The 27,993-nt window shown below is 52.7% G+C and overlaps 1 protein-coding gene across 5 annotated transcripts in view; it reads right to left on the bottom strand.

Annotated features, from left to right (window-relative positions):
• Positions 1-684: 684 nt before the first annotated feature.
• The window catches only part of SEMA5B (semaphorin 5B), a 116,569-nt gene continuing 89,260 nt past the window's right edge, over positions 685-27,993 (bottom strand). For 3 of the 5 annotated variants that reach the window (XM_070582615.1, XM_070582614.1, XM_070582613.1), the window contains exons 5-23: positions 19,509-19,571; positions 19,058-19,156; positions 18,314-18,527; positions 17,314-17,599; positions 14,873-15,008; positions 13,519-13,726; positions 13,200-13,407; positions 6,995-7,112; positions 6,667-6,848; positions 5,406-5,549; positions 5,061-5,208; positions 4,717-4,942; positions 4,313-4,531; positions 3,696-3,866; positions 3,443-3,592; positions 3,103-3,147; positions 2,482-2,687; positions 2,103-2,242; positions 685-1,986 (exon numbers count right to left, since the gene is read on the bottom strand). In XM_070582615.1, the coding sequence (XP_070438716.1) occupies positions 1,824-1,986; positions 2,103-2,242; positions 2,482-2,687; positions 3,103-3,147; positions 3,443-3,592; positions 3,696-3,866; positions 4,313-4,531; positions 4,717-4,942; positions 5,061-5,208; positions 5,406-5,549; positions 6,667-6,848; positions 6,995-7,112; positions 13,200-13,407; positions 13,519-13,726; positions 14,873-15,008; positions 17,314-17,599; positions 18,314-18,527; positions 19,058-19,156; positions 19,509-19,571 (3,126 nt within the window). In that variant the 3' untranslated portion in view covers positions 685-1,823. Of the gene's footprint in view, positions 2,243-2,481; positions 2,688-3,102; positions 3,148-3,442; positions 3,593-3,695; positions 3,867-4,312; positions 4,532-4,716; positions 4,943-5,060; positions 5,209-5,405; positions 5,550-6,666; positions 6,849-6,994; positions 7,113-13,199; positions 13,408-13,518; positions 13,727-14,872; positions 15,009-17,313; positions 17,600-18,313; positions 18,528-19,057; positions 19,157-19,508; positions 19,572-27,993 lie in introns of all 5 variants that reach the window. The other 2 variants (XM_070582617.1, XM_070582616.1) reach the window with 1 other exon arrangement.

Below are 27,993 nucleotides of genomic sequence, written 5' to 3'. Positions count from 1 at the left end.
TTCTTCACGCATTCTGAATGGTCGTGCCTCCAAAAATACAAGTTTTTATAGAAAGAGAATTCAGTGTGTGCGATGTGTGTTTTGCCATACCTTTCCATTCCCACCGATGCCATGCTAGTCAACAGCGGGTGGGCATGACCTGCGACTGATCCATGACTGCCTCCTATAGACCTGACACCCTCCACTCAGACATACATGAGTGGCCCTTGTGAAGCAGACACTTTGGGCCCTCGAACACTCTTGAACTTCGCTGGTTCTACCAGGTCCAAGGGAATCTGAGACCCCAAGATCTAACACACCCCACAGACCCCCAACAAGCTCTGCACTCACGGGGCTAACAGGAACCCAGTGAGGAATCCCAAAACTGCAGAAATGCTCATACGTCCCCTGAGCTCTCTAGGACTGGGCTCCACCTTGGCCTGAGGACACTGCTCCTCCAGTTGTCCCAGTCAGCAGGAAGGATTCCAAGACATGAGGCCCAGGAAGCCTCTTTTCCTCCTCCTCCACTCCCCAAGACCCTCTGCCTCCTCTATCACTAGGATTCTTGAGCTTTATAGCCTGACCTACAAGTAGGTTTTGTTGGGAATCCTGTGAGAATTGATCCAGCTAAAAGTCAGGAAGTCACTTGCTAAATTGAACATGTCCATCAATCTCATCCAAAATGGCAGCATTGATTTGGCAGGCTGAGGTTTTAAGGTTCTTTTTAATTATTCCAGCAAAAATTACAGTGGGCTTCCCCCACCTCACAGGTTTACTCATTTCTCAGTCAGTTTTGCTTTTATTAAACTCTGTATTTTAAATACCTCTTAAAATAACCCTCATGAATGCCCCCTTTGCTGGACACACACATTTCTGCTCTGGAACTGTTGCCTGGAAGAACTGCCCAGGGAACAGGCAGAAATCTCCCGTGTCGTGTTACCCTTGGCGTACCTTGTGTTCCTACTTATGAATTTATTTATCCCTGATCTCTTTTCCAAAAGTTTAGGGCAAGATGTGTGTGCAAATATACTCACAAATGGAAAAATATCCACTATTAAAGTCAAACTCCACTTGGGTAATTTCCTCCATCCTGAGAAGACCATCTGCCAACCGAGTGCATTGCTCTGATTGACAAGACCATGCCAAGAGGAGCCCACACACATACGCACGCAGACAAAATTACATTTGGAGACTGGATATCGTCTTTAATAATAATGCCACAGCCCAACATCCTTTTTGTTGCTGTAGCAGGTTGTGACTGTGTGTGTGTGTGTTCCTGAACAGATGAGGGGCCAGCAAAGACTCCCAAGCAGGTCTCAGCCAACAGCTCTGTTGAGCAGCAACTGGAAGACAGTCTCCATAGTGGCACGGAGGCTGGACGCCTGCCTCCCTTTCTCCTGGGCCATCTTTCGTGCATTCTGAGGGCAAGGCTGAGGCCTGTGCCAGCCCAGATTAAAGGGCTTCTCAGCAAAGATCAGTGTCCAGTCCCAAGTCCTCACTGCCTCTGACCAGAGGGATGTCCATGGGCAAAGTACAGACTGCTAAGCAAAGGTGGACAGCCTGGGCCAGCCTTGATCCCCATGTCACACTGGGGCAGCACCACGATGGCCCATCCCTGGGCAGAGAATCCAGAGCTACCGGGGCCATCTGATTAGTTTCTTTCAGAGATAATCAGGATGGATCCCAGGCCCTTCCTGGGGCCAGCCAGAGAGGGGCAGAGTTGGCCCGTGATGGCCACACCGGCCATCATTTCCAACCCAAACCTATGAGCCTGCCCCTGCCATCTCCACTCTCCAATTCCTCACGTGCCCCATAGGTCCGCAGCGCAGACATGGCAGGGGAGATCAGCACGACGGTGGGTCACCAGGAGGCCATGAGAGACCTGGGTTGAGCTGGAACTGCAGCCATGTGCCAGCCTGAAGCCAGTCCTCTCCCACATGGTCACCGCCAGCCAGAGCTCTCTGAAGCCAGATGGGCCCCCACCAAGCAAGGCAGCAAGTTCTTGGCCTAGTGCAGAAGGAGAAAACCAAACTGGCTCCATTGTCCCATCTCCACCTGCTCTGTGCCTTAGAAGGCAAGGAGCCCAAGTCCCCAGACAGTGGTATCAGCTGTTGGGGAAGCACCGTTGTCCAGGTGAGGCCTCGGGCCGGAAGCTGTGCTTGTTCAGCGGGCTGGGGTAGTAGGTGGTCGTGTACACATTGGTCTGCTGCAATGGGTAGAAGTTGGCTCTGTCGTCGGGGATCAGGTTATTCTTGTTCAGAGTCTGTGGGAGAAGGAAGGAACCAGAGAGGAGCGGGTGAAGGGAGAGATGGGGAAAGAGGGCAGGCCAGGGCAAGGAGATGAGGAGACAGCAATGAAAGACCATTCTGACTGCTGATGCAAACAGCATTCTATTCACAACACCACTGCCCCCTCCGGAGTGGCCAGCCCAGTCACGCCCAGCTCAGGCCAGAACCATTGCACTCTTCCCCCTGCCCTGTGCTTCTACAGGAGGGCTCCCACCTTGAACTCCATGGGTGTGTACTTCTCGTTCTTGGGGGTGCCCCCACCCTTGTAGTGCAGGTGGTTGGGGGTGGCGGGATGGACCAGTGTGGACTCCTGGGTCTGGCGCTGGCAGTGCTGGCAGGACAGGTACACTGCCAAGGTCAGAAGCCCAGAGCCCAGGAAGCAGGAGACACCTGTGGCCACCAGGTGGATGACATTGAACCCTGGAGAGGGAGAGCCAAGTGGTAAAGAAAGGGCCACTGTGAAGAGGACAGACCCCCCCCCCCCCCACTGCCTCCCAACAGGAGGCTCTGAGACATAAAGGAAACAGGGAGGCTGGGCAGCCGCTCACCAGGGGCCTCTCTTACAGGACACCCTGTGGCTTGGGTCAGAGGAGGCAACCAAAGAGTGTGGGGACGAGTGACTCTTCCTGAATATAGACTTGATGACCGCTCCTAGTTAGGCGGCATGGATGGAACTGCCCAGAACCCCCTACACCCAGCCTCAAAGCAGTGGGGGTCCTCCCCAAGGTCTGTCTGTCTGAAGTGGGAGGGGGAGCAACTCTAGATTTCAGAGAAGGTGGGTCTCCTCCTGGAGGAGGGGACAGAAGGGTCGTGTCATGGGGCACGTTTCTTTTACCTCCACAGCCGGTGGTCTCCTCCACACTGGAGGCAGGCAGGATCACTGCAGGGAAACAAGCAGAGATGGGGGTTAGGGCAGGGAGGGGAGGACAGGTGTCCCTTAGGGCTGGATGTGTCTGTGGGAGGACCTCTGGGTCAGCACGGAGCTGTCATTCCCCTCTGTCTCGACCCCACTTCTAAGAAGGGTTGGCCCATTTACTGGATGAGGCTCAGCAGAGGCAAAGGGCATGTGCCTCCCACCCTCGTGTTTCATGCTGCAGCCCAGGACACACACTTCAGAAGGGGAGCGAGCTCAGGGTGGGAAGGGCTGGTGTGAAGGTGTCAACTCAAGGACCTACCGGGAATCTCGCTGTAGGGGCAGGGGCGGCTCTGGCTGCTGTTTCCAGCACAGGTGCTGGGCCCTAGGACCAGCTCCTCACAGCGCCGGCTGCGGCTTTGGGCTCCGTCCTCAGTGCACGTGCTCCACTCAGACCATAGCGACCAGCCTTCTGTGGGTTGTGGGTTGGGATGAGGTTAAGTGCCCCAGGACCCCCTGGTGGGGACTGGAAGGCTCACCAGTGCTCCCCAGCCCTGGGCAGATGTACTCAGTACCTGGGCAGGCCTGTGTGGCACACAGTGCCTCCTCCGTGTGCAGCCCGAGACAGATGTCCTCGCCTGGGGAGGGTGTGGGGTTGGTGCAGGAACGTGTGCGTTGATAGTGGCCACCACCGCAGGAGGCTGAGCATGGGGACCATGAGGTCCAGCAGGACCAGGCGCCCCGCACTGCAAGGCGACGGGGTGTGTAAAGTGGGCCACAGGTGCACGCAGGGCCCAAGACGTCTTCTTCCCCACCCCAGGCTAGGCCCCTCTGCCCCGGGCCCCACCCCCACAGCCCACTGTTGGGGAGTGCCCCCATCCCCTCAGGGGTGGCAGGGGAAATGCAGGCTGCGAGGAGACATCCAAAACCAACTACACCTCAACTCAAGCTCCTTATCTGGCTAACCCAATAAAGGAGAGAAAAAAGTGACAAGGAAGGTGAGAAAAGGCCCAGGTCCACAGGAGTAGCTGCTCTGTCCATGTTCAGGGCAAAAAATTGCTCTGGCGCCCCTTGTACGGAGCTGACAGAGAGAAGAGGTCACGGGACAGGAGAGGTGGCCTGGTGGGGTCACTTAGACGGGGTTCCCTGGGCGGGGGTTTCCCTAGGCCAAAACTCCTTAGCACAAGGTCACCTGGACAAGCCTGGGGGTTGCAGTCCTGGTACTCTGCGGCATCGCCCACGCAGGGCAGGCCCCCATTTCGGGGCTCCGGGTTCGTGCAGGTTCTCTTGCGGACGCGGAAGCCCAGCTCGCAGTCCCGGGAGCAGGACGACCACGGGCCCCAGGCGGCCCAGCCCCCGCTCACCGTGTGCGGGGAGGTGCCCCCGCTGCGCAGGAGATCCTCCACCAGGGCTGCAGGTGGGCGGGTGGGTGGGGTGACCGGGCTCAGCGACGGAGCCGCCCAGCGGTCCCCCACGCCCACCTTCTTCCAAACCGCGCGTCGGGGCCACCGGGAGCCCCCGCGCCCGGGCTCCCCTACCCCCGCCCCATCGTTCTGGGCCTGGGAGGGGGGGTGGGGGGAGGATGCAGGGCTGTACCGTCGGTGTCGCAGGCTCCCGAGCCGTCGGCGGGGCAGGTCCTGGTCTCTGTCCTCCTCCTGCCGAACTGCAGACCGTGGGGGTCGGGCAGGGGCGCGCGGCACGTGAAGCGGAAGCGCTGCTCCTGTCGCGCGCCGCCCTGGGTCACGTTCACCGGCAGCCACGGCGTCCAGGGCGTGTTGCGCCGCACTTCGGGGCAGCCCTCAGGGTTGCACGTCTTGAACTCCTTCGGGATGGGAGCGGGGGCTGTTTCGCAGCCTCGCGGACCCCGGGCCGGCCCTCCCCTTGGCCGGAGATGCTCGCGCCCGCGCCCCGCCCGCGCCCTCTCGCCACCCGGCGCTCACCACGCCGCAGCCCGGGCAGGAGTCACCGTTCTCGCAGGACCGCCGCCGCGACTGCACGCCACCCCCGCAGTTGCTGCTGCACTTGCTCCAGGAGCCCCAGGAGGCCCAGAAGATGGGCACCGGGCAAGGCGTGTTTTCGTTGCAGAACCTGGAGGGAGGTGGGGGAGTCATCACCCTAGGGAGCAGGCACCCCTTCCCTAACAAGAGGTCACTGGGAGTCCAAGACTGAAGAACGAGAGTCCACTGGATCACCCGGAGAATCCAGGCCACTTTCTAGGGGGCCGGGAAAGTCTGCGACCTCAGGGCTAGCTCGTCTCAGAAACCTCCAGCCACACGGGGGCTCACCGCTCCTCCCGGCTCTTGCCCACGCAGATGCGGCCACCGTGGCGGGGAGCAGGGTTGCTGCAACTTCGCTGGCGGACCTGGAATCCAATGCCGCAGGACGTGCTGCACAGGGCCCACGACGACCACGGGGTCCACGCCCCATTCCTGGGGGGTCGGAGGGGACAGAGACAGATGACCCTCTGAGTCCTAGCTTCTCAGATCTAATCTCCATCGGCGCAGATGGATTTTATGTCGTAAGGAAGTTCAGGCCGTGACACACAAAATATCAGTGAAGCCATCTTAGGCAGACTCATTCATTGGTTTGTTTATTTTTCGAGAGCCTTCCTCCATACAACAGGCCGTGCTCAGGGCAAGGGCACAGAGAGAGGACACGGCCTCTACTTCCAGGAGCAAAAGGACACATTCTCTAGAAGGCCCCAGTGGCCTTTCCACCCTGCAACTTTTGTTTGAACCTTGAACTCAAACCCGTGCTCTTTCTCCCTCTTCTATCCCTGCACGTGCTTTGCTTGAACCTCAGACACCACTCACTCTTGTCTACTTTGACTCCCATTTCCAGATTCTGGCTCTACCACTTAACTGGCTCTATAAACCTGGGCATGTTTCCAAAACCTTCTGTGCCTCATCGTACTCTTATCTAAGTAAGGATGTGATTGTATTCCTACCCCATGAGGTTTTTGTGACAGTTAAATTATTAAATGCATATAGAATTAAGTTACTTTAAGAGTGTCTAGAATTATGGGTTAGTTGTTATAACCACTTTATGGAGTCCCCAGGTACTAAGCAGTGTGCAAGCGCTTTATATGTAGTATCTGATTTAACCCTCCCAACAACCCTTGGGATGGGTACTGTAACCCTTACTTCGAGTTCAGAGTGGTTAGGTGGCTTGGCCAAAGTCACACACCTAGACAGTAGCAATCCAGGATTGGTACCAGGTCTGCCTGCCTTACCACCATCCATGCTGTCCCTCATGTTTGCGACCACAAGGCTCGTTGAGGCAATGGTTGTCTACAGGTGACTCTCAGGCCTGTCCAGACCTCCTCTTTGTACCAAGAGCCGTCACAAGACAGAAACTTCTCTCCCACTAGAGTGGAAACTCCCCCAGGGCTCATGTTTCCTGCCTCAGATGGTAGCCGCCTAGCCAGTCCTCTGCACAGCCCTTCAGTGGTTTCTGTCCCTTAGTGCAAACATGTGGCTGGGGATGCCCCATTTCCTCTATTCTTCCTACTCCAGGCCACCCAGCAAGCCCTGTATCCTCACTTACCTGGAGCAGTTGGCGATGTGGATGGCAGGCCCCAGGCAGTTGCGGCCCCCACAGCGGGGTTGGGGGGAGTCGCAGGCTCGGGCCCGACACAGGCAAGAGCCAGAGTTGTCCCCATCTAAGTGCTCACATGGTTGCCATGGTGACCACTGGCCGAAGCCCCCATCCCGAGTCACGTTCCGCACCTGCAGACACACACGGGGCAGGACCTGTCACACAAAGCAGGGGTAGGGAAGACACAAGGTCCCAGGGGATATGGGGAAACTGATGGGGAGTCACAGCCTGCACTGGGGGGAGAGGTCCTGGGTGGGGGGCATGAACGGGTTCTCACAGGACACGCTGTGATGTTCTGGGTCCAGAGGCTCATGTTGGAGCTGTCCTCGAGCGTGCTGCAACGTTGCTGCTTCCCGTCCCAGCCGCAGTATGGGTCCCGCGCCCCCAGGCATGCCCTGCCAGACAGAGGTCCTGAGACTCAAGCCCACTGGCCTCCCAGCCTCACCTGCAACCCAAGAACACACCTGAACACTCCTCTCTGGGTACCCCTTTCCATCCAGTTCTCCTCCCCAATAATACTAAGTTCATTGAGCACTCATGTGTGCCAGGCATCATTTTAAGCACTTTCCAAGCATGAATTAACTTAACACAACAACCCAAAGAGGAAGGTACTGTTATTATCCCAGTAATATAAAGGAAACCCAGACAGCTGACCACGGACTCTGACCCTTGCTTTCCAGAGCCCACACACTTAACCAAGAGACTGTACCGCCTTCTGTGAGTCTGGGTGCCCCACACTCCTCATCTAGGGCCACAGAAGATGTGGTGGACAGAAATTCAGAGTCGTGCCTCCCGTCAGGCACTATGATGATGGAGTCATAAAACATTAGTGATGGAAAGGTCTTAAAGATGATCTTGCCCATTGTTTCTCAACCCTGGCTGCACGTTAGAATCACTAAAAGAGCTTCTAAAGAATACTGATGCCTGGGTCCACCCCAGACAAGAATCTCTGGGGGTGGGGAAGTTTTTAAAAGCTCCTGGGTGATTCTAATGGGAGTGAGGCTGAGAATCCCTGGGATCCGTAATTCCATCTTTTCATTCTACAAGGGAAGAAACAGTCACGGAGAAGGGAAGAGGAGCTCCCCAAGATCACACAGATTGTCCACGGCAGAGCTGGGGCTGGCACCCAGACTCCCCACCACGATTTTCCCCTCCTGCTCCTGCCTCCCAGCTGGGGCCTGTGTCTGACTTCACACACTGAGTGAACGTGGGCCCAGACCTCAAACACAGGTGCAGGGTCAGGGACACCTGGGCCTAGTCCTGGGTCAGCTGGGGCATCCCCATGCTCATGCTCTTCAGTGGCAGGAGCCAGAGTCCAGTCTGTTAGCATCATGAGAATGAGCTCAGGCTGCCAGGAGAGGGGCCACATCCTGGTCTCCCTACCCCAGCCCTCAGGGCTGCTCTCTGCAATGACCCAGAAAAGGTGATGTTTACACACCGAGGCATGCTCCCACTGCCTCCACTTCTCACATTCAAGGGCTCTTCTCTTCCCTCTCTCCTCCAACTTGTTCACTGTATTCTTTACAGTTCTTAAAATAAATCCCTACTAGTAAGATTTCAAGGAGGAGAAAAGGAGTAGGGAATTATGGAATCGGGATTTGCTGTCCAGATTCTGGAGCCTGAAGGAAGTTCCCTCTAACACCCAGAACACCCACTGCCAACCCCAGAGATACCCTGGATCCCCTCTGTCTCATTCCCCAACTTCCACCCCCTCTGACAAGGCCTGGCTGCTCCACAGCCACGGGCCTGCTGGAGAGGGTCTAGAGAGAGCGCTGAGAGCGGAGGCAGAAACTGGGCTTAGAAAGCAGGAGAGGCTTTGGGTGAGGGAGGTGCTGGACTGCAGAGAGGGTGGGGGAGTCTGGGCCATGACATGAGGCTGCAGAGGCAGTTTCCATTGGCCAAAGGGATCAAGGATGCCAAAGGCTAAAGGGATACACAAAGAGCCATGGCTTGCCCCTTTTGTTGTCTCCTCTTGAAGCGTCAGGGAGAGTCACCTGTCAGGTGAGTTTTTTATTTTCAGTGAGTTTGACAGACCATGTCAGCCTCCAGAGAGAAAAGAGGTTATAGGAGAGACCTTACCAAGAAGAGGGTGGGGCTTCCCCTTGTCACCAGATGAGATCAAAGAAAACAATGCTGTCCTTTGCTCGGGCAACCCATGACCTCGTATAAGGGAGGTGATGCTGGGGGTTTCAGTGGGTGAGGGCCTCGCTGGACCCCAGTGAGCACACTCTGGCCCCCCGGGAACCCAAAACACTCATCTGTTGCACGAGAATCTGTTCCCACTCTATTCACTCAAGGACAATCAATCTGTGTCGATTGTACAATATAAGTGTGCTGGTCCTTCCACCTGGGATTGAGGGTTTGATTTGGGGGTGTTCCACCAGCAGAATGCATCAAACTAGACATTATGGAACTAAATACAAGCCACGTGTAAAAGTAGTCCCAGCCACCTGTGGTTTTGAGACTCTGCTCACTGGCTGATATTTGGATCAAACGGGCTGCTTGCAAATTCCACCAACCAGAACTCAGTGTAGCCCACTCCCGAGTGTATTTCCTCAGCTCTCAGAAAGGGTATCAAACCCTAGAAGCGGCTGATATGGCATTTTATAAGCAACATAAATTAACTGGGAAAAAAAAAAGAACTAGCCATGACTAGTGATTAATAATAATAATAAATAAGATTCTCTCCATCAAAAACAAATGTCTGCCAGTGGAGAAAATGGGTAAGAGCAGAAAATTTGAACTGGCTCATACCAGACAAAAGCAGAAGATTCCGGAAGAATGGAATTTGCTTCATGCCACTCCTTTCATGTAGGGCCTAGCCAGTTCTGGAGCAGTAATTTCCTGCCAATTAGACCGTGGATTAGAATCGCCTGGGGATCTTTAAAAGCTTAGGCAAACCAAACAGATAAACCCACCAATCTCAGGGCCTTTCAGACTGGAGTAGGCCCAGGCACCGGAATCTTGTAAACGCTCCCCAGGTGATTTTCACGAACGGCATGGCCGAGAACTGCTGTTCCCAGGGCCACTTTTGTCAGGGTTCCCTAGCCGAGAGATGAAGGGCCTTGTCTTTCCAATCCATGACAGAATAAAAAAGGAGGGAAGAAAAACGCAGAGTAGATGCTGGCCCCAGCCCCAACCCCCCCTCAGCCTCCCTCACCCTCTCAGCCTCTTGGTTCTCCCAGAGAAAAAGGAGACCAGATTCTCCATGGACACCCTGGCCTGCTCCTGCCCTGGCCCTGCCCCTGCCCCTGGCCCTGGCTGCCTGAGGGGCCTTGGGGCCAGTGCCTGAGCTCTCTCTTCTGGTGCATATCCACATTGGCTGCTTTTGGCCAACAGCCACTGCAAAGCTTACAGAGCAGGGAACGTTCTTAAGAAAATTAAAGCTCCAAGCAGAGGAGAGTTAAAGCGTGTCTCTGACAGCAGGAATGGGTGGCCGTTTCGAGTTCCTTTCATAAAAGCAGCCACCAGACCAAGAATACATCACCATGTCTTTTTACTGCAGTGTTGCAAGCAGCCATTACAAAGGGAACAGGTTCATTCTATGGGCTCGGAGGCAGGACGGAGATGGATGGCGGAAGTTGCAAGCAGGCGGATTCCAATACCACACAGCAAAAGCCTCACACAGGGAGCTGTCCAGGGTGGAAGTTGGGAGCCAGCGGCCACTACCTAAGATGGCAGCAGAGGCAGGCCAACGCCTCCTGCCAAGGCGGGAGGTCAGGAGGAGATACTGGCTGAGCCACCTTCCTGAGTGAGCTGGGACAGAGAATCCTTTCCCCCAGGGGCAGTGTGAAAGGATGCTGGAAGGAGGAAGAGGCAGGTCATGCATAGAACATCTGCTTTCCAGAGCCAGTCAGTGGTTCACTCTCTGCTCCTCCTCCTGTGGCCCTGGTCTCTCTCCGGCCAGGCCGGGGGCCTGGTCGTGCCCCATGTGGGCTCAGACTTGCCCGAGTGAAAGGAGGGCGCTGGAGACAAGCCTCTGAATTCTGGGCAGCGTTGGGGGCCTGAAGGGGCCTCTGCTTACCCACCCTCATCCTCCTGCCAGCTTTGAAAGAAAGGAGGAAAAGAGCATGAAATGTCTATCCTAGGAAACAGTAAAACCCTGTGACAATCCACCCCACAACAGCACAAATTCTGATACAGTATGATAGGCATTTGGCTCCCAGACTCCCAGGGTGCACAGTGTGGTGGCTGCACCAGCTGACTCTGGTCATTTTATTAATATGACTTCACGTTTTATATTTTTAGATCTACCTACAGCTTTATGGCAGGGTTTTCACTGCACACATTAAGGGCTCTTATTCCAAACTAAGGAAACCAAGTAGGACAAAAGAATCTGCTCCAAAATGACCTCCTTCCACCTTGCTGCTCCACCTGGCCCTAGGTGGAAGATTCACAGCCACGCTACGCAACCTCGCTGTCCCCTCTGCAGCGTCATGTGAGTGGGGAAATATCCCTGCATCTTCCTTCCTCTCCTTCCACTGCAGACCCCATTACTTCATATCTGGCCTGGAGCCACACTAGCTCACGCTGACCAGCCATCTGCCCCACGACAATGCTGCTCGCCACTGTCTGACTGATTTTTGTAAAACACCTATTCACACTGCCTGTCACTCCACTCTTCTGCTCAAAGACTGCGTCAGTGCCTACAGTCACAGGATTCAAGTCGAAATCCTCCCTTGGCACGCTCAGCTGGCCTCAGTCCACCTTCCACTCCCATTCACCACTCGTCTCCAGCACCAGCCTCCTCTCAATCAACTGAAGGAGCAGTCATGTGTGGAAGGCCACTTTGTTCCTTGGGCTGGGCATGGCCCCCTGGTGGAACACAAAAAACCCTGGGACACTGAGCTTGCCTTCAAGGATTTACAACCTCTTGGAGAACAAGGCACACGCGAAAAGTTTAGTAACAACACAAGAGTTGAAGAATACAAGATACGGGGGAAATGCCGTCAGCAGGTGGCCCGTGACTCACTGCCAAGCAGTGCTGTCTGTATTCAATGTCACAGATGCTGAGACCGCAGAGAACCCAGGAGGCTGGAGGGAGCTGAATGCAGGTGTGGAGATAAAAAAGGAATATGGACACTAGCTAGCACTCACGACTCGCCGGCTTAGGCACTTCGTGAATGTTATTCCCAATCCTTACAACAACTCTGCCGAGATTAAATATCGTTTGCTCCATCAGAATTTCCCCCAGTTTTCCAAGTAAGAAAGCTGAAGCCCAAAAGGTTAAGTAACTCGCTCAAGATCACAGAGCTGGTGGATGATGGAGCTGAGGTGGAACACCAGGGGTCCCTCCCACTATACCCCACTGTCTCTCCCCGCATGTCAGATCCAGGCACGGCGTCTAGAGCTCCGAGGGAGACGGGGTGTTCTAAACCTATTTCATCTCGCCTCCCTCCTCTCACACCGACAGCCCTGCCCGGTGCTCTGAGCACGGCAGGCATCGTAAATGTTTAGTGTTTTGCTGATGGAGCCATGTGTTGGGGCTGAGGGGAGCTTGAGTGTCTGCCCACTGCCTCCTCCCACTCCTCCCCCCACGGGCTGCCACACCGTGACCATCCAGCCTCTCCCTGGCTTTCAGGCCTCCACCCTGCTCCCAGCACGCCCCACTGGGGCTGGAGAACACCCCTTGGTAACAGGGGTACCATTTGTCTCCCAAATCTTGAGGACAGGTGGGTACAGCCAGGAGGTCTCTTGTATTGCAAAGGCGACAGGAGCCCGTGTGGCTGTGGCTATGCCCGCTAAAGGCAGCTTTTGATTATCTCAAAAATGAGGGCGTGCCCCTCGGGGGTGCCTCACGTGGAAGGAGGCTGAGGAACATTTCCATTTGGCTTTGGCGCAGGCCTTCATTTCCCTCTTACGTGCCAGTGTCATGGTCACCAAGTGGGGAATCCACTTGAAGCCAAGGTATGGAGAACTGACCTCAGAAGTGGATAGAAAGTGAATGCAATGTCTCCACATGGCTCCTCACCTCCACCCCACCCAAGCCAGGCCTCTGCCTCTTCCAAGAAAGGAAGAGGGGCAAAAACTGGGGGCTGACTCAGGGCATCACCTCCCATCTGCCCCTGCATCTGGGTATCAAGTGCTGTGGTTTCAAAGATGAAGACAGCTCTCTGAACTGAAGGGACGGAGAATAAGTCAAGTGGGGTAGAGACAGCTGACAGGACCTGACTGTGGGGTTGACAGCAGGGATCACACCAGCCACCACCCTTTGCTAAGCACATCCTCCCCCCAGGCAGTGATAAGTGGTTTGTGCAGATTACCCCAATTACCCTTCACAAAAACCCTGCAAAGATTTTATGAGGAGGAAACTGAGGTTCAGAGAGGTTCAGTGACTTGTCCAAAAGCACAGAGCTGGAGGCTGCGCCAGAATGCCATCCCGGGCTGACCTGCCTCCAAAGCTCCACCTCTTAAGCGCCACCTCCGAACTGTGACGCGGGGTGGGGGGAAAGCCCAGGGAGGCCCTCCCGCCGCCCGCTTACCCCTGGCTGCGGTAGGCGGCGCAGCGCTCCAGCGGGACCCGCAGCACGCTGTCGCTCAGCCCCACGAAGAGCGCGCGCGCGCTGTGCAGGATGCGCAGGCTGCGCAGGGGTTCGCGGCGCCCGGGGGGCAGCACGTGCAGCTCCTCCAGGTAGCAGCCGCGGAGGCTGCGGCTCGTCGTGGACAGTGCCTTCAGGATGGTGCCCGACTCTGGAGGGGCCAGAGGAGGGTGGCCTTGAAGGCCCCGGAGCTGGCAGCCCAGCCCCCGCCCCTCAACCTCCTCCCACCCAGAGCCCAGGCCGGCCGGGCGGGCGGGCTCACCCGTGCCGATGTAGAGCACGTGGTAGAGCGTGTCTTTGGCCTGCACAAGGTCCACCACGAGGTGTGAGAAGCGCACGCTGTCCTGGGTGACACAGGGCTCCGGTGTCACCGGCTGCACGGCCTCGCTCATCAGGAACAGGCGCTGGGCGTCCTGCAGGCTGCGCTCCGTCAGGTTCTCGTTGGGGCCCACCTCCGGCAGGGTGCCACACTGCCACGGGGAGCGGGGTCACGCGTGCCCAGCCGCCCGGCTGCCACCATCCCCTGCGCCCCTCCTTCCTCACCGTAACCCAGGTGGCCACGGCAGACTCTGATTCTCCAGTCCCCTCCATCCCCAACATCCCTGCTTGGTCCCCTGCACCCACTTCCAAGGGAGAGGTGCCTCTTCTTTGGGAACTAAGGGAAAATGAGGCTGGGAAGATGGGGGAGGAGGGAACTGCCAGGGCTGGGGAAGAGGAGGGGAGATGACAGGGGGCTGAGTTATCTAAAACAGATCACTCCAGTGTGGATAACAAGCGTCCTGTGATCTTATGCTGGTGCGGTGGGTGCCTCTCCCACATGTTGGGCTAACCCCTGCCTTCCCTCTCCTGTGTCCCTACCAGCTCAAAGCTCTTATGCTGTCTAAACGGAAGCTAGAATGCAACCACCATTTATTGAGCACCTACTGCATTCCAGGAACCTGTTACATCGCTGAGGTCAGTGGTATACTCTCCACGTTCCAGATAAGGAAAAAGAGACTCAAGGAGGCTGAGAGACTTGCCCAAGGTCACACAGCCAGAGGCCTAGATCTGGGTCAGGATTGTCAGACTGCAGAGCCTGACGTCTTTCCCGGCTCCATACTGCCGCCTGGGCAGGAAGTTGGATGGATATGAAAGTCCACCATCAGTAGCTTTCTCTGCCCCATGGCTCTTTCTACTTCTCCATCACACCATCCTTGGCTGGGCCCTAAGCACTCCTGGCACTCAGAGACCCTCCAGGCATTAGCACCTGTGCTGGGTAGACTGCAAGCAAACTCCAGCTAAAATCCCGGAGTTCTGGCCAGACAGCTCATGTGTGCTCAGTCCTCTACACTGAGTAGAGCTGAGGACGCACCTCCCTGCCTCCCTGGTGTGAGGTCGTATTTGGAGATGGCTCAGAGCATACTCCCTTGCTCTGCCTCCCACCCACTCTCCCCTTCTCCCCCCACAGTCTTAGAGGTTCCTCGCCCTCTTAGAGGACCAGCGCAGACCCCACAGATGGGCGTAGACCAGCAGTGACAGGTTTGGTGTTTGTGCTAAGCAGTTGGGAACTGGCTTGTGGTCAGCAGTCTGGGGGAAAGCCGTGTGTGGGGAGAGGGAAAAGGGAGGAGAAGCTGTACCTGGAAATTGGGCAGGGGGTTGGCGATGGGGAGCCAGGCAGCCCTGGGGTTCTCCTGGTAGCGAAACGGGCCATTGAAAGCCTGGGAGATGGCACTGAGGTTGAAGGCGCAGACGGCAGAAGCGGCAATGCTGTTTCTGAAAGGCAAGCGATGGTGGGATGCTGCCCTCCCTGGAGGCCTCCCACCCTCCCCTTAAATCCCACAGCTGGCTGTCAAGCCACAGCATGGCCCAGCTCCAAGGCGCAGGCACCTGTGATGAGCCTGGCGCCTTCTGCACCATAAGGGGTGTCACAGGAGGAGGAGACATGGTCCTCACACTGTGGGAAAGAAAGACCCTCTGATGAGAAGCACTGGTGCCTCCTCCTGTGCTCCTTCCTCATCCCCTTCCCTAACCCAGTGGGAGGCTCAAATAAAGTCAGCGGTTTGCAAACATTTAGTCCCTGACCCACTGTAAGAAATGCATTTTATAATACAACTCGGTATCACTGACACAGACATGCACACACACACACCTGTGATGAATTTTCATGAAACAATACTTACCCTTACTAAATACATTAACCTCTGATATTTTCATTCCAGTCTACTCTGTTTTATTTATTTTACTTTTTAAAAAGCTGGCTACCAAACCGCTGATCGATGCTGCAGCCCTCAGGACCCTGAGCCAGAGAACTGCAGACCCCTCCCAGTGACTGAACCCGATGTTTCTATGGGCGTGATGCGAGCAGCTGAGAGAGGACACCACTACACCAAATGCTTCCGGGTCTGTTCTCTGCTCAGAGTCGCTCTCCCCAGTGTGTCCATTTCTCTCCCCCCACTGCCTGGTCTCACCTCCCCCCCGACCCCGGATGCTGCATGTCCTCCTGGTTGGTCTCCCTGTAGCCTGACTAGTCCTCTAATCCATTCTCCACACAGCAGCTGGAGCGAGCATTTCAAAATGCACATCTGTGCTAATCTCTGGCCTGCTTCAAGCCCTTCAATAATTTCTCCTTGCTCTTAGGATAAAGATCAAAACCCTTCAAGCAGTCTACAAGGCCTTCAGGACAGAATCCTCTCTGGCCGACCTTTCAGCCTCCTCTCCTGTCTTTCTCCTCCTCACCCTCCAGGCTCCTGGCAGGCTGGTCTCCACTCAGTGCCTCAAATGTTTCTTCCCACCCCAAAGCTTTGTGCATGTTGTTCCCTCTGGCTGGAATGCTCCTCTCCCCTAGTTAATTCCCACTCATCCTGTAGATGTCACTTCCTACAGGAAGCCTTCCCTGATCACCACCCCTCCATACTGGTAGAGGGGTCTTTGCACACTGCCTTTTCCCTTTGTAGCATTTATCAGAGTTGAGACTGGGCGTTTAATAACCAACCTCTCTAGAACGTAAGCTCCTTAAGAGCAGAGCCAGGTCTGCTCTTGCTCACTGGTATCCTTCCCCCTGCCCCCGACACCATGACAAGCACCTGGCATGGAGCACCTGGCATTTACAATCCACACTCATGTCATCACTTTCCCTTGATCCCTCTCCAGCAGCTCCTGCCATTTGCTCACAGCTGCCCACCTTCTGGTGCTGACCGCCGGGCTGGTTTGCTAAGTCCTGGCTATCAGTTCATGGCCCGTGTCGGCTGTGCTGCATGTCTGTTCCGCTAGGTTGGATGGCCTCTCTGCTGCTGCTTCCCAGCTTTACTCTCATCCCTGTCCATCCCCTCAGACAGGATGAGCCTGGCCCTCATCCAGTGCCTGCTACCTGGGGCCCAAGGTAGGCAAACCCCACTTTAGGGCCCATACGTTTCTGAGGTCCTTACAAAGAACCCTGCCCAGCACCCTGTACAACAAATACGCTCCTTGGTCTCTGCTGCCCATTCAGCCTTCTCTGTACCAAAGTTGCCTGATCAGGCCAGCTTCACACAGAAGGAGGCGGTGGGAGCAGGGTCTCATGGTCTCCTTGAGGGCTACCCTTCCTTGCACCTAAAGGTGTAAGGCTACCTTTCCTTACCCAAAAGGAGCTCTAATGCCAGCCCGTGTTCCTCAGGCAGTCAGGACTGCCAGAAGACCCTGCTGGTTAGGTTTAGCAGGACCCTGGAGTCCTGAGGTAGGAGGGACCATAAAGAACTCCCTCTGAGCCTGCCCACAAAGGGCTGCCAGACCCTCCGGGGGCAGCCATCCCCCATCCAAGGCAGCCTATCTCACTTCCATCACCAGCACGTCCTTCCTCTACCGAGCCAGAGTCCAGCTGCTTTGATTTCCTCCACAGCTGGCCTAGGCCTGCCCATCACAGCAACCCAGAACAAGTGCTTCCCACTCCAGAGGCAGCAAGTCACAAAACCCTCAGACGGCCCTGCGCAGAGGGCACGGCAATCCCCATTTGACAGAAAGAGGAACAAGGGCTCAGAGAGGGACTTGCCTGACCCCACTGCCTGCGAGGTGGGGGGAGGGGTGGGGGTGGGCGGGGACTCACATGTTGGTGGTGAAGACCCCGTAGATGAGGTCCTGCTCGGGCAGGTGGAAGGCACTCTGCAGCTCATTGTAGTAGAAGGGGACCTCGCCCGGGCGGGAGCAGTTGAGCCGGGCCTTCATGAACGTGGTCCACGTGTCCTCTAGCAGGAAGCGGCCCCCCACGTCGTTCTTGCACACGCGGGCCACCCGGGAGTACACGGTGCGCCCGCAGTCATGCTCCACTGCGTTCTCCCGCAGGAAGAAGTACGCAAACAGCCCGATGTCATAGGCTGCCACGAAGTTTGGCTCTGGAGGGGTAGAGGAGGAAGAAGGGGTGGGTCGGGCCAGGAGGGAGGAAGGGGGCAGAGTTGAGAGTACTCCACTACTTCCCTTTTCCCAGATGGGCATCCTGCCATCCCCCTGCCAGCTTGGTGACCTGGGGGCTCTGACTAACCTGTCCCCACCTCCAAGACAAAGTGCAGTTATAATAATTGTGAATGTGCATTACTGAGCACTCACTGTGAGCAGACACTATTGTAAGTACTTTATATGGGTCAGCCCATTTGATCCCCATAACAACCTCTGAGGCAAGTGCTATTATTCTCCCCATATTACAGATGAGAACATTGTGGCACAGAGAGGTCAAGTACTTGCTCAGGGCCACACAGCTAGTCAGTGGAGAAGCAGGGATTCAACTGCAAAGGGCAAGAAACTCATACCACCCTCCCTTAATCCCTTCTTTCCCATAACTTTTTCTCCTAATCAATTCCTAACTCTTTCTCGCCCCTCCCAGCTGGCCCCCCCCATCTGCTCTGGATGCTCAGGACATCTATGATTTCATCTGGAGGCCGTCTCCGACCTGCTGTGGTCTTTGGGCAAACATCTGCCCCACTCAGGGCCTCTTGATGAAGCAAGTGGAGCCCTTTCAGAGGTTGGGCAGGAAGAAGGACAAATGGGGACCAGGGGGTGCTGGCTGGGGCAGAACCAGGGGAGCCCCCACCCCTGGGGCTGGGCTTCCTTACCATTGAGCCACTTGGAGTTATACTGGGCAGTGCGGAGCGGCGGCCCACTGCCCAGGCTGCGATAGATGGCGGGGTCCCGACCCGAGAAGTCGATGACCGTGGCCGCGTAGAGCTCTCCCTGGGAGGAGATGACAGCTGTGGAGTTGTGGCGCGGGTCGTAGGGGCAGCGGGCCACGCCATTGATCTTCTCCATAGTCCGGCTGAGGTTCCCCACCTGGGGATGACGGGGAGATGGGGGCACCTTTCCCTGAGGCCCAGGGGCTGCCTGTTTTTTCCACCCCAGAGTTTTGTCTCCTCCTGGGCCCCTGGTCTCTCTGGGCCTCCCCCTCTCCAGCCTCCTCTTCACTGCCCACCCCAGAGTGGAGCAGCCCTCAGGGAGGGGGGAGGCTGTGTCAGGAGCCCCGTCTGCCTCTGGCCCCTGCCCCCTGATCAGGACCCTTCAAGGTAAGATTCACTGATAAAATACAGCAGTCCCAGTTAAATGTGAATGTTGATGAATAATGAATAATTTTTTAGTAGAAGTATGTCTCAAATCTCGGGTGGGACATACTTATGCTACAATATCATTTGCTATTCATCTGAAATTAAATCTAACTGGATATCTTTTTTTGTTTTTGTTTTTGGGTGGGTTTTTTTTTTTTTTTTTTTTTTTGCTAAGTTTGGGAACCCCATTCCCAGGTCATGTGCCTGGGCAAGAGAACCTCCTGGTGGCCCCTTCTGCCTGCCCCACCCCGAGGGCCCCACCTGTCTACTGGAGCACACCGGGGAGAAGGCATTGGTCCCGCACATGAACACTTTCCGGCCAGCGACAATGAGGACTCGCACATAGTTCTGACACTCCTCCTGAAGAAAGAAGGGGCAGTAAAAGAGGGCCACGCTGTCCAAGCATGGCACTGGGTGTCTCTCTCACACCACAAACATACGAACACCCCCCTCTGCCCCAAACCCACCTTGCTCTGAACTCCAGGGTGCATCTGTGGACATCTCCTCCCCAGCACCTCCCCCAGGCCCTCTCACTGCATCACTGCCCTTCAAATGCTCAGAGCTGCATCGTCACCTGCACCAGGAGCCCCCAGCTCCTCCAGGCTGGGCCTCTCACACAGGTGCCCTTGTGCCCACAGGGGGCCCCTCCATCCGCACAAGCACAAGCCTCTTGCCGGTCCAAGCCAGGCCCCTGGACCACCAAGGCACGTACCTCAGTCTTCCCTTTGCTTTGGCACGAGCGGCGCGTGTCCTCGTTGGAGGCCCACTCTGTGGCCTGTGGGAGGAGCACACAGACATCACGAGCTGTGCCTCTCACCACCAGGGCAGGCAGCAGCCGAGTCTGGAGTGGACAGGAAGCTAGGCAAGGGTCAATGACAGCCTGCAGGTAAGGGTTCCTCTCACTACGTCCATGTGGATGCAGAGGGCAGTCAGCTCTCCTGACCCAGGGACCTTTAAGGAGTGGACATTCCTCAGTCCAACACCCTCCTTGCCTGCGTGGGCCAGGGGAGGCCTGGAGTAACAACTCCCTCGGGCCGCGTCATCCCCATGCAGCTCTGGCCTAGGACCTCTCCAATCCTCCTGTCCCCGGGTTAGCCAGGGAGCTGGAAGTGGCGAAGAAGGGCCTTCGGGACCCCCCAGACCCTAAGTGGAAGACAGGAAATGTGCCTCCATTATGTGCCAGATGTCCCTCCAATGAGTAGGGGGCAGGGAGGGAGGAAAGGCTAGATTTTGCAAACCTCAGAGACAGGAGAGCTGTTGAATTTTCACATTACAGCCCTGCAAAGTGGTTTCATTTTTCTTAACAGATGAAGCAGCTCAGGTTCTTTGTGACTTGCTGCCAGTATGTGGTAGAGCAGTGAAGGGAACCCACACTCCTGATTCCAAGGTCTGTGTCTGTCCTCTTTACCCACTGTCTCAAGGGCCCGAGACTTCCCTGATCTTGACTGCTCCCCCTCCTCCCAGCTCTGTGCTGTGTGCTTCCCGCCTTGTTTCCCTTGTAGCATCACTCATGCTCTATCATGGGGTCAAGTGCTGGGGGACGCAGCTTTCACTCCAGGACCTAGAGGACACTACCGTGTTTCTAAGAGCCCATGGCATTAGGAGAGAGCTGTCCCCACCCAGCATCCCCCCTTCCCTCCATCTATTCTGTCTCTACTCTCTGACATCCCTCCCAGCCTCTGAAGAGCAGCTGGAGGGAGGAGTGATACCCTCCACATGCAGGCAACGTCAACAGCCCTGCCGTGTGGCTCATTTCATCTTTCTGGGTCACATGTATAAACATGAACTGCCTACTGTCCTGAGAGGGGGAGCCCTGAGCAAGCAGCTCTCCCAGCCAAATGGGGGAAAAGCCAAACCACCTGCCTTTAATTTCTAACAAAGCTCCTTCTAGCCATGAAGTCACTGCCTGCAGAGCTCCAGGGGCTGGGATGTGGGAGGGGAAGGGGGGCACAGGAGAGGGAGCAGGAGGGCTGCTCTCTGCTTTCCAGCCTGCAGCCCACCCACAGCCCCAGGACAGCTGCTTTGAGGGCCACAGTGAGGCTGACTTCTGCAGACCCCGGATGCAGGAGCTGGGTGATGAGTTTGGTCCATCAGAGTTTGCCTCCATCAGACCTACGAGCAGGCTGGGCTCATCCTGCCATGCCAGGCCTGGAGCTCAAGCCTCTGCTCCCAGACCTTAGAGAAAGGCAAATGGCCTCTGGCCTCTGGCCACAGAGCCATGGGGTTCATCCAATGAATGGAGCCATTGTCATACTCAGGGCCCCCTTGGCTCCCAGGCTGAGCCTGATGTGAGAGGAAAGAGAGACATAAACGAGCAACCTCAGGGCCTCTGGGGGCAGAAAAGAGCAATGACCCACAAACACTGCAGATGTCCAGGCCTAAGGCTCCGAACCGTGGGTAGCTGCAGGGGACTGTGTAGGCAAAAGGGCCTTGCTGGGGCCTTGGGGTCCCTGAGCACAGGGCACTATGAAGGGATCAGCTTTGTTCCTAAGGGGGTGGGTATTCCCTTGGGTGGGGCGCCAGGTGTGTACAGTTAAAAGGAGTTAGATAAAGTTACACTGAGCTGAACTTGGGACAGGCACTGTCAGGGACTTGACACACCCCTCTCTTTGATCTTCTCCACAGCCAGTGAAACACGTAGCCTCTTGCTCATTTTACAGGTGAGAAAAATGAAGCTCAGCGAGGTTGAACAATTTGCCCAAGGTCACAAAGCTAGTAGGCAACACATCCAAGATGCAAACCCAGACAACTGACACCAGAGCTAAGCTCTCTCTGTCACATCCCGCAGCCTCTCACAGCACATGGATTTCTCAAAGCAAAAGTTAGAACACAGGGCCTGAAAAGAATACGTATATTTATAATGATGACAGCACAGAGCGGACTTGTTTGAGTCATTTTACTTATTTTTATTTTACCTTAAAAATGATTTTTTCAAAGTAATGGTGTACAGAGTCGAAAAAGTTAAATAGTATGAAAAAAAGCCAGCAACCCACTCCTCTCGCACCACAACCCCATTTCCCAAGGACAACCACTTTCAGCTCTTTTAGCTGTTTCCCTATATATGTTGAATCCAATTTTTCAAAAATATATATCAATCTCAGAGCTCATTTTCTGACTTTCTGTTATGGAGGTGAAGGTTTTTCCCACTTACCCATCCCCATTCTCTCCCACCCCAAAGCAGGCACACTCTCCTCCTCGTCATCCTCCTGTTATATTTATGTCATACTGTTTATTATTTTAATATAATTGTTTAATATTTTAAATTAAAGTCAACATTGGTATTTACATTATTATCAATATGTAAAAATTGTTCATAGTACCCCAGATTTCACTGAGTGTAAGACAGCATTGATTGTAATATGAACCACTAAGAAAGAAAATAGGCTGCCAACCTCTTTTATTACTTAAATTTTTAATGTAAACTTATTGAAAGTGCTCTTATCTAGACACACATTTTTTATTATATATCAATCTTGCGCATACAGAAAAGAAAAATGTAAGCAAAATTAATTAAGTATTCTTAAACCTTCTTTGAATTCAGAGTTCATCTCTTCTGAATCACTTTCCTATTCAGAGTTGTCAGTGCTCATTTTTTGTGGTTTTGTTTGTTTGCTTGCTTGTTTTAGAGTATCATTTTTTGAGCCACTCAGGGTGTCAGTGATGCAGCAGTTCTTACAGAGTATTCCACTCTGGTCTCCAGAATTTTCTTCCAAGCTACTGACCCCATTCTGCAAGTATGGATGCTGGCACTTTCTTGATCTTGCCAGAAGGTGTCCACAGAAGGTTTTCTGACAAAGTAGGACTCATATTCCCTCCTCATTCAATCCTAAAATGGTTTGTGGACTGAAATGTTAATGGATTGCTGTTGTCGGGTCAGATCACCGGGAATAATGACCCACCTCACGCCCGCACAGGCAATGACAACTCCATCAGGAATGCAGCCTGGCTGACAGTGACTGTAAGATCCTTCCACAGAAAGACACGGCCTGATTTCAGGCTTGTTAAATGTAAAAACGTATATCTGAGAATCAATGAAATATGCCTCATCTGATGAGGTTTCCTTTCTTGACCAACTTTATGTTTTTCCTGGACTGAATAATTGTCTTGATTTTCTACGTTTGCTTGTTTTACAATGTACCTATCACTAACTTTCCCCAAATGCCCAACAAGTGTTACAAATCCCTCGTAGCATCACTTGCTAACTATCCACACAAATGGTCCAGATAATGTTAGTTCCCATCCTCTTCCCTCTGCCCCAGTACGGACTGTTGCTCTTGAGGCCTCCTGCTTGCATATTAACCTGGAACTTACCTCCTCTCTTCTCCCGTTCACTAAATTTCATGTTTCCCTCTTTCTTGATTTACTTGTTTATTTTGGTGGAACACATCTCCAGTAACTTCCTAAGAAATGGATCAATGGTAGATCAATGTTTAAAAATTCTTGGATGTCTGATCCACTCTATCTTCATACTTGATTGATAGTTTTGATAGAGAATTCTAGGTTGATCATAATTTTCACTCAGAATTTTAAAGGCATTTATGCCTCCACTGTCTTCTAGGTTCCATTGTTGCTGTTGAGCAGTCTGATGTCATTCTTATTCCCCATCCTTTGTAGGGGCCATTTTCTTTTCTTCTTTAGACTCTAGAAGCTTTAGGATCTTCTCTTTAATAGCAGAATCCTGAATTTCACACTGATGTGTCTTAGTGTAGGTCTGTTGGGAACCCAGTCAACCCTTTCAGAGAAGATGCACCCTCTGTTTTGGCAACCTTTCTTATGTTATTTTTGTCTTTAATTTCTTCCTCACCTTTTCCTCTGTTCTCCTTTTTGTAACTCTTATTCTTGATCCAACCCACTGTTGGCCCTTGTATATTGATCCTCTGGTTTTCTGATACTTCTCCCTATTTTTCATTTCTTGTTTTTTGGTTTTGTTCTAATTTCTGGGAGATTTTTCTTCAATTTATTTCTTCAATTCAACTTTTATTTCCCCAATCACATTTCTGATTTTTATATTTTTGTTTTCTTGTTTTTATTTTGGTAAAGAGTGACCCTGAGCTAACATCTATTGCCAATCTTTTTTTTTCTTTCTTCTTCTTCTCCTCCTAACCCCCCAGTACAGAGTTGAATATTCTAGTTGTGGGTCCTTCTAGTTGTGGCATGTGGGACACCACCTCACCATGGCTTGATGAGTGGTGCCATGTCGGCACCCAGGATCTGAACTGGTGAAACCCTGGGCCACTGAAGCAGAGTGTGTGAACTTAACTACTCAGCCATGGGGGTGGTCCCTGAATTTTGTATTTTTAATTTTTTTTTGAGGAAGATTAGCCCTGAGCTAACTGCTGCCAATCCTCCTCTTTTTGCTGAGGAAGACTGGCCCTGAGCTAAGATCCGTGCCCATCTTCCTCTATTTTATATGTGGGATGCCTACCACAGCATGGTGTGCCAAGCGGTGCCATGTCCGCACCCGGGATCTGAACCAGCGAACCCTGGGCTGCTGAAGTGGAATGTGCAAACTTAACCACTGTGCCACTGGGCCAGCTCCTATTGTTTTATAAATAAAAATATTTTTACATGTCAGAAGATACTAATCAGTTTTTTCTAAATAATTTTTTTAAATGTGTTCTTGTTTTTCTTGCATTGTCCCTGTTTCTTACAGCTTCTTTAATTCTGTTTGCTTGTTTGTTTTGGTCTTTCTCTTTCACTTTAGAGGGTTTCCTCAAATGTCTGGTGATTTTGGGCCATTTGTTCATGTTTTCTAAAAAATCACTAACCATTTTCTGCTGACCAGAACCAAGGAAGCTTGGAGAAATGGCTGATTCCAGGTCTGGGCAGCAAATGTACAAAGTGAGTCTGGAACATCTCCTCACACCAAATAGCAAGGATGCAATCAAAGACAAGGGCCATGTCAGAGGACCCAGGAGCCAACCTGAAGAGGCCTCCTACTGGTGAAAGACGGGATAGTCATGAAAGATAACTACAATGGACTGAAACTCATCAACAATGTTTAAGGCCATGAGTCTGTAATGATAATAATAATAAAAGAATAAAATTAATTGATCATCATTGACAGATACTCGCAAACCAGCTTATTATTTGAAAACTGGTGAATATATAAAGACAGAGTAGCCAACATTTATCCTGCCTTTCCTATATGACTGCATCACTGGGTAACCAGAGAATAGAAGAGAAGTTTCTTTTTGTAGTAGTCTAGCTAATATATTTTAACACCTAAGAATTAATAGATCTAGGAAACGATCATCAGCGGCTGCTAACATCAAAGAAAGTAGAGAAAATCAGACAGCATGTATCCCCTAAAGAGAGTACACAAGAATACCCATAAAATAATCTTCTCAGAATCTAAATTGAATAAAGTCTTTAGATATCACAATCAATTTACAGATGATACAGGGAATAGAAGAGCATTAAGTTATACCATCTAGATTGCAATCAGCAAAATCCAGACTGTGGGAAACTCTATAGGACAAACCACCAGGTTTCTTCAATAAATAAATTGCACAGAGAGAAAGAAAGAAAACATTGTTTAACAAAAGCTTAAGAGACTTATCAACAAATTGTAAAGTATGGTCCTTATTTGGATCCTGACTCAAACAACCAAAACTATTTAAAAATTTTATAGGACAATTGGGGAAACTTAAACATTGATTGGATATTTAGTGATACGAAATTGTTCATTTTGGGTTGTTTTTTTATATAAAAATAATCTTTATTATTTAGAAACGTACACTGAGATATTTATGATGGCAAGATATGTCTGAGATTTGCTTCAAAATGATCAAAGGCAGGGAAGTGGAGGATAGAGATAAAATATGATTGACCATGAGCTGGTAATTGTTAAGCTTTTAAGTTGCTGTTGAGAACACTGGGTTCATTGTACTATATTCTCTACTATTGTGTGTGTATGAAATTTTATGTGATAAAAAAGTGGTTTTGTTTGTTTGCTTGCTTTAAGAGTAAAGGACTAAACAGATAATTGGGAACTCCATGGGCAGGGTTTTTATAGACTGGTGGACTTCTTTTAGCGTGCCGGGGGGGTACCTTTATCATTGGGAGACCCCTCTATGTCATATTCTAGAAGTTTGGTCTCTGGAGCCATTGAGTTTCTCCAGCAAGAACTCCTCCAGTCTTCTGCCTGGGAGTAGGACAGGGGGCATCCAGAAAGTAGACTTTCATTTGACCTCTTTGTTCTAGCCCCACATCCCATTAGTGCCCTTTACCTTTCCTGGAGCCCCCAAATTTGGAGCCTCACCAGCTGGGTCTCTGGAGAAAGGGTCTTAGTCTCCTTTGTTGGGGGAGGGGTAAGATGGAGGGAGAGAGTGCTGTGTGAGATGGAATAGGAGACCTGGCTTCCAACCCCACAATTTAGAGAATGTCAACCATTCCCCCACTTTAGGCTTGAACCTCATCCTTACATTCCACAATGCCTGACACCAGAATTTCTGAGCCCTTCTGGGGAGCTGGCTCGCTTCTCTGCCTCATCTCCCTCTATAAACTGTTCTGCTCTGTAAGTCAGTTATGATTGCTCCATTCACTTTCTATCTCCCCAGAATGCCTTTAATCTCCTCTCCACTGACATCTCTTTTGTTCTCTCTGTCATTGTGGATCTGTACCTTTTAAAATGTACTCACTGTCCTTTTAGAGGGCTTTTGTGAAGGAGTAGAGATAGACATATATGATCAATCTGCCACACATAATGCTTTAAACTGGGACTGTCCCAGAAATTCCAGGATGGCGATCTCTAGCAACAGAGTGACTGCATGGTTGTCTGCTGTGGGAGAGAGCAGCCAGGAACTGGATAATCTCCTGTAGACTCAGCAACTCCCCTGGACACCAGAGACGACGGCTGAACATTAAAACATCTTCTGAGCTTTAAGTCTACCACTCAGCAGAGTTTAGATTTCAAACAACCCTAGAGTTGCCAGACTTTAGCTTAGAGAAGGTGGAGATAGTGAGAAGAGAGCTCAGGAATCAGCCTCACCGTCTGTCCGGGCCCAAACAAAGCACCATATGCGTCCTGATGCGTGTGTGCAGAACGGTCCCCATTTCTGCACTTGCAGGACATCTGGCAGCCCAAGATCATAAATCCATTGCAATTAGGCCTCCTGCCACATCATACCCTGGAACTGCTCTGGCAAGGGTTGCTCGTGAGGTCCTCACTGCTGAATCCAAGTCAGTGCATCACACAGCAGCCCTGGACACGGCTGGCCACTTGCCACCTTTTCTTTCCCAAACCAGTTTATTAAGTTTCACTAATAAATTCCCATGACAGATGAGCTCACTTGATTTCCCCTCCTTCTCCCCAGGCATGTGCAAGTGCATACACACGCACACACACACACTCTGCTGCTACCTGCATCTCCCCTCCCTTCAGTGCCTGGAGAACTGGGAGAGAGGCTGGGTATTTTGATTTTCCTTAAGGAATAGTAGTTCACATAAATTGTTTAACAGAGGTTAGGTACTTAGAAGTCCTTTTAATGGACACTGGTTTGCATAAACTGTTTGCTTTTAGACTTTTCTTTAAGGGATGATGTTAATTATTTAAACTATCAATAAAGCACTGCATTTTAAGTTTGGTTAAATCATACCCTGGGGCCACATCGGAGGATCAGTTGCCTGGAATGGAGAGTTACAACCCTGGTACCCCGGGCAGTACGGAGCTAATGGAAGCTGGGCTGGGGAGCCTTGCCCCTGCCTCCTCTTGTTGCAAAGTGGTGCAGCTCATTTTTAGTACTTGGTTGCCGTGAGACACTTGTGATAACAGATGCTGAAGACTGAAAGGTTGTGAGGGGAGACCCAAAGCCCCAATAGCGCAGTGGCGGGGCGCGTGCTGAAGCCGGGTTTTTACAGCCGAAAGTCAGGGCTTTCTCACTGGGTCAGACAACAGACCAGGTGACCAGAGGCCAAGGTCTGCTGCCAGCCTAGTCGAGGGGATGCTGGATGGCCCACTCCAACTTCTCTCTCGTTCTCCCCTCTCTGTAGCCAGATGGTACCCACAATGGTGGGGACATGAACAGGAAATGTATTTATTTCTCTTAGTTCTGTCACTGAATCAAGTCTGAATTCCCGAGGTCAGGCCCCAAAGAGACACTCTGGGAAGGCACTGAAACCAGTTTCTGGTGCAACTGTGGCTGGTTTGCAGGGCCCTCCAGAGAAGCCCCTGAAGCTGAGACCCTGTCCCAAGG

The sequence above is a fragment of the Equus przewalskii genome, chromosome 18 (genome assembly GCF_037783145.1).
Source record: "Equus przewalskii isolate Varuska chromosome 18, EquPr2, whole genome shotgun sequence".
Lineage (NCBI taxonomy): Eukaryota > Metazoa > Chordata > Mammalia > Perissodactyla > Equidae > Equus > Equus przewalskii.
Note: the sequence above shows the minus strand (reverse complement) of the source record. Positions and strands in the feature narration are given on the sequence as shown.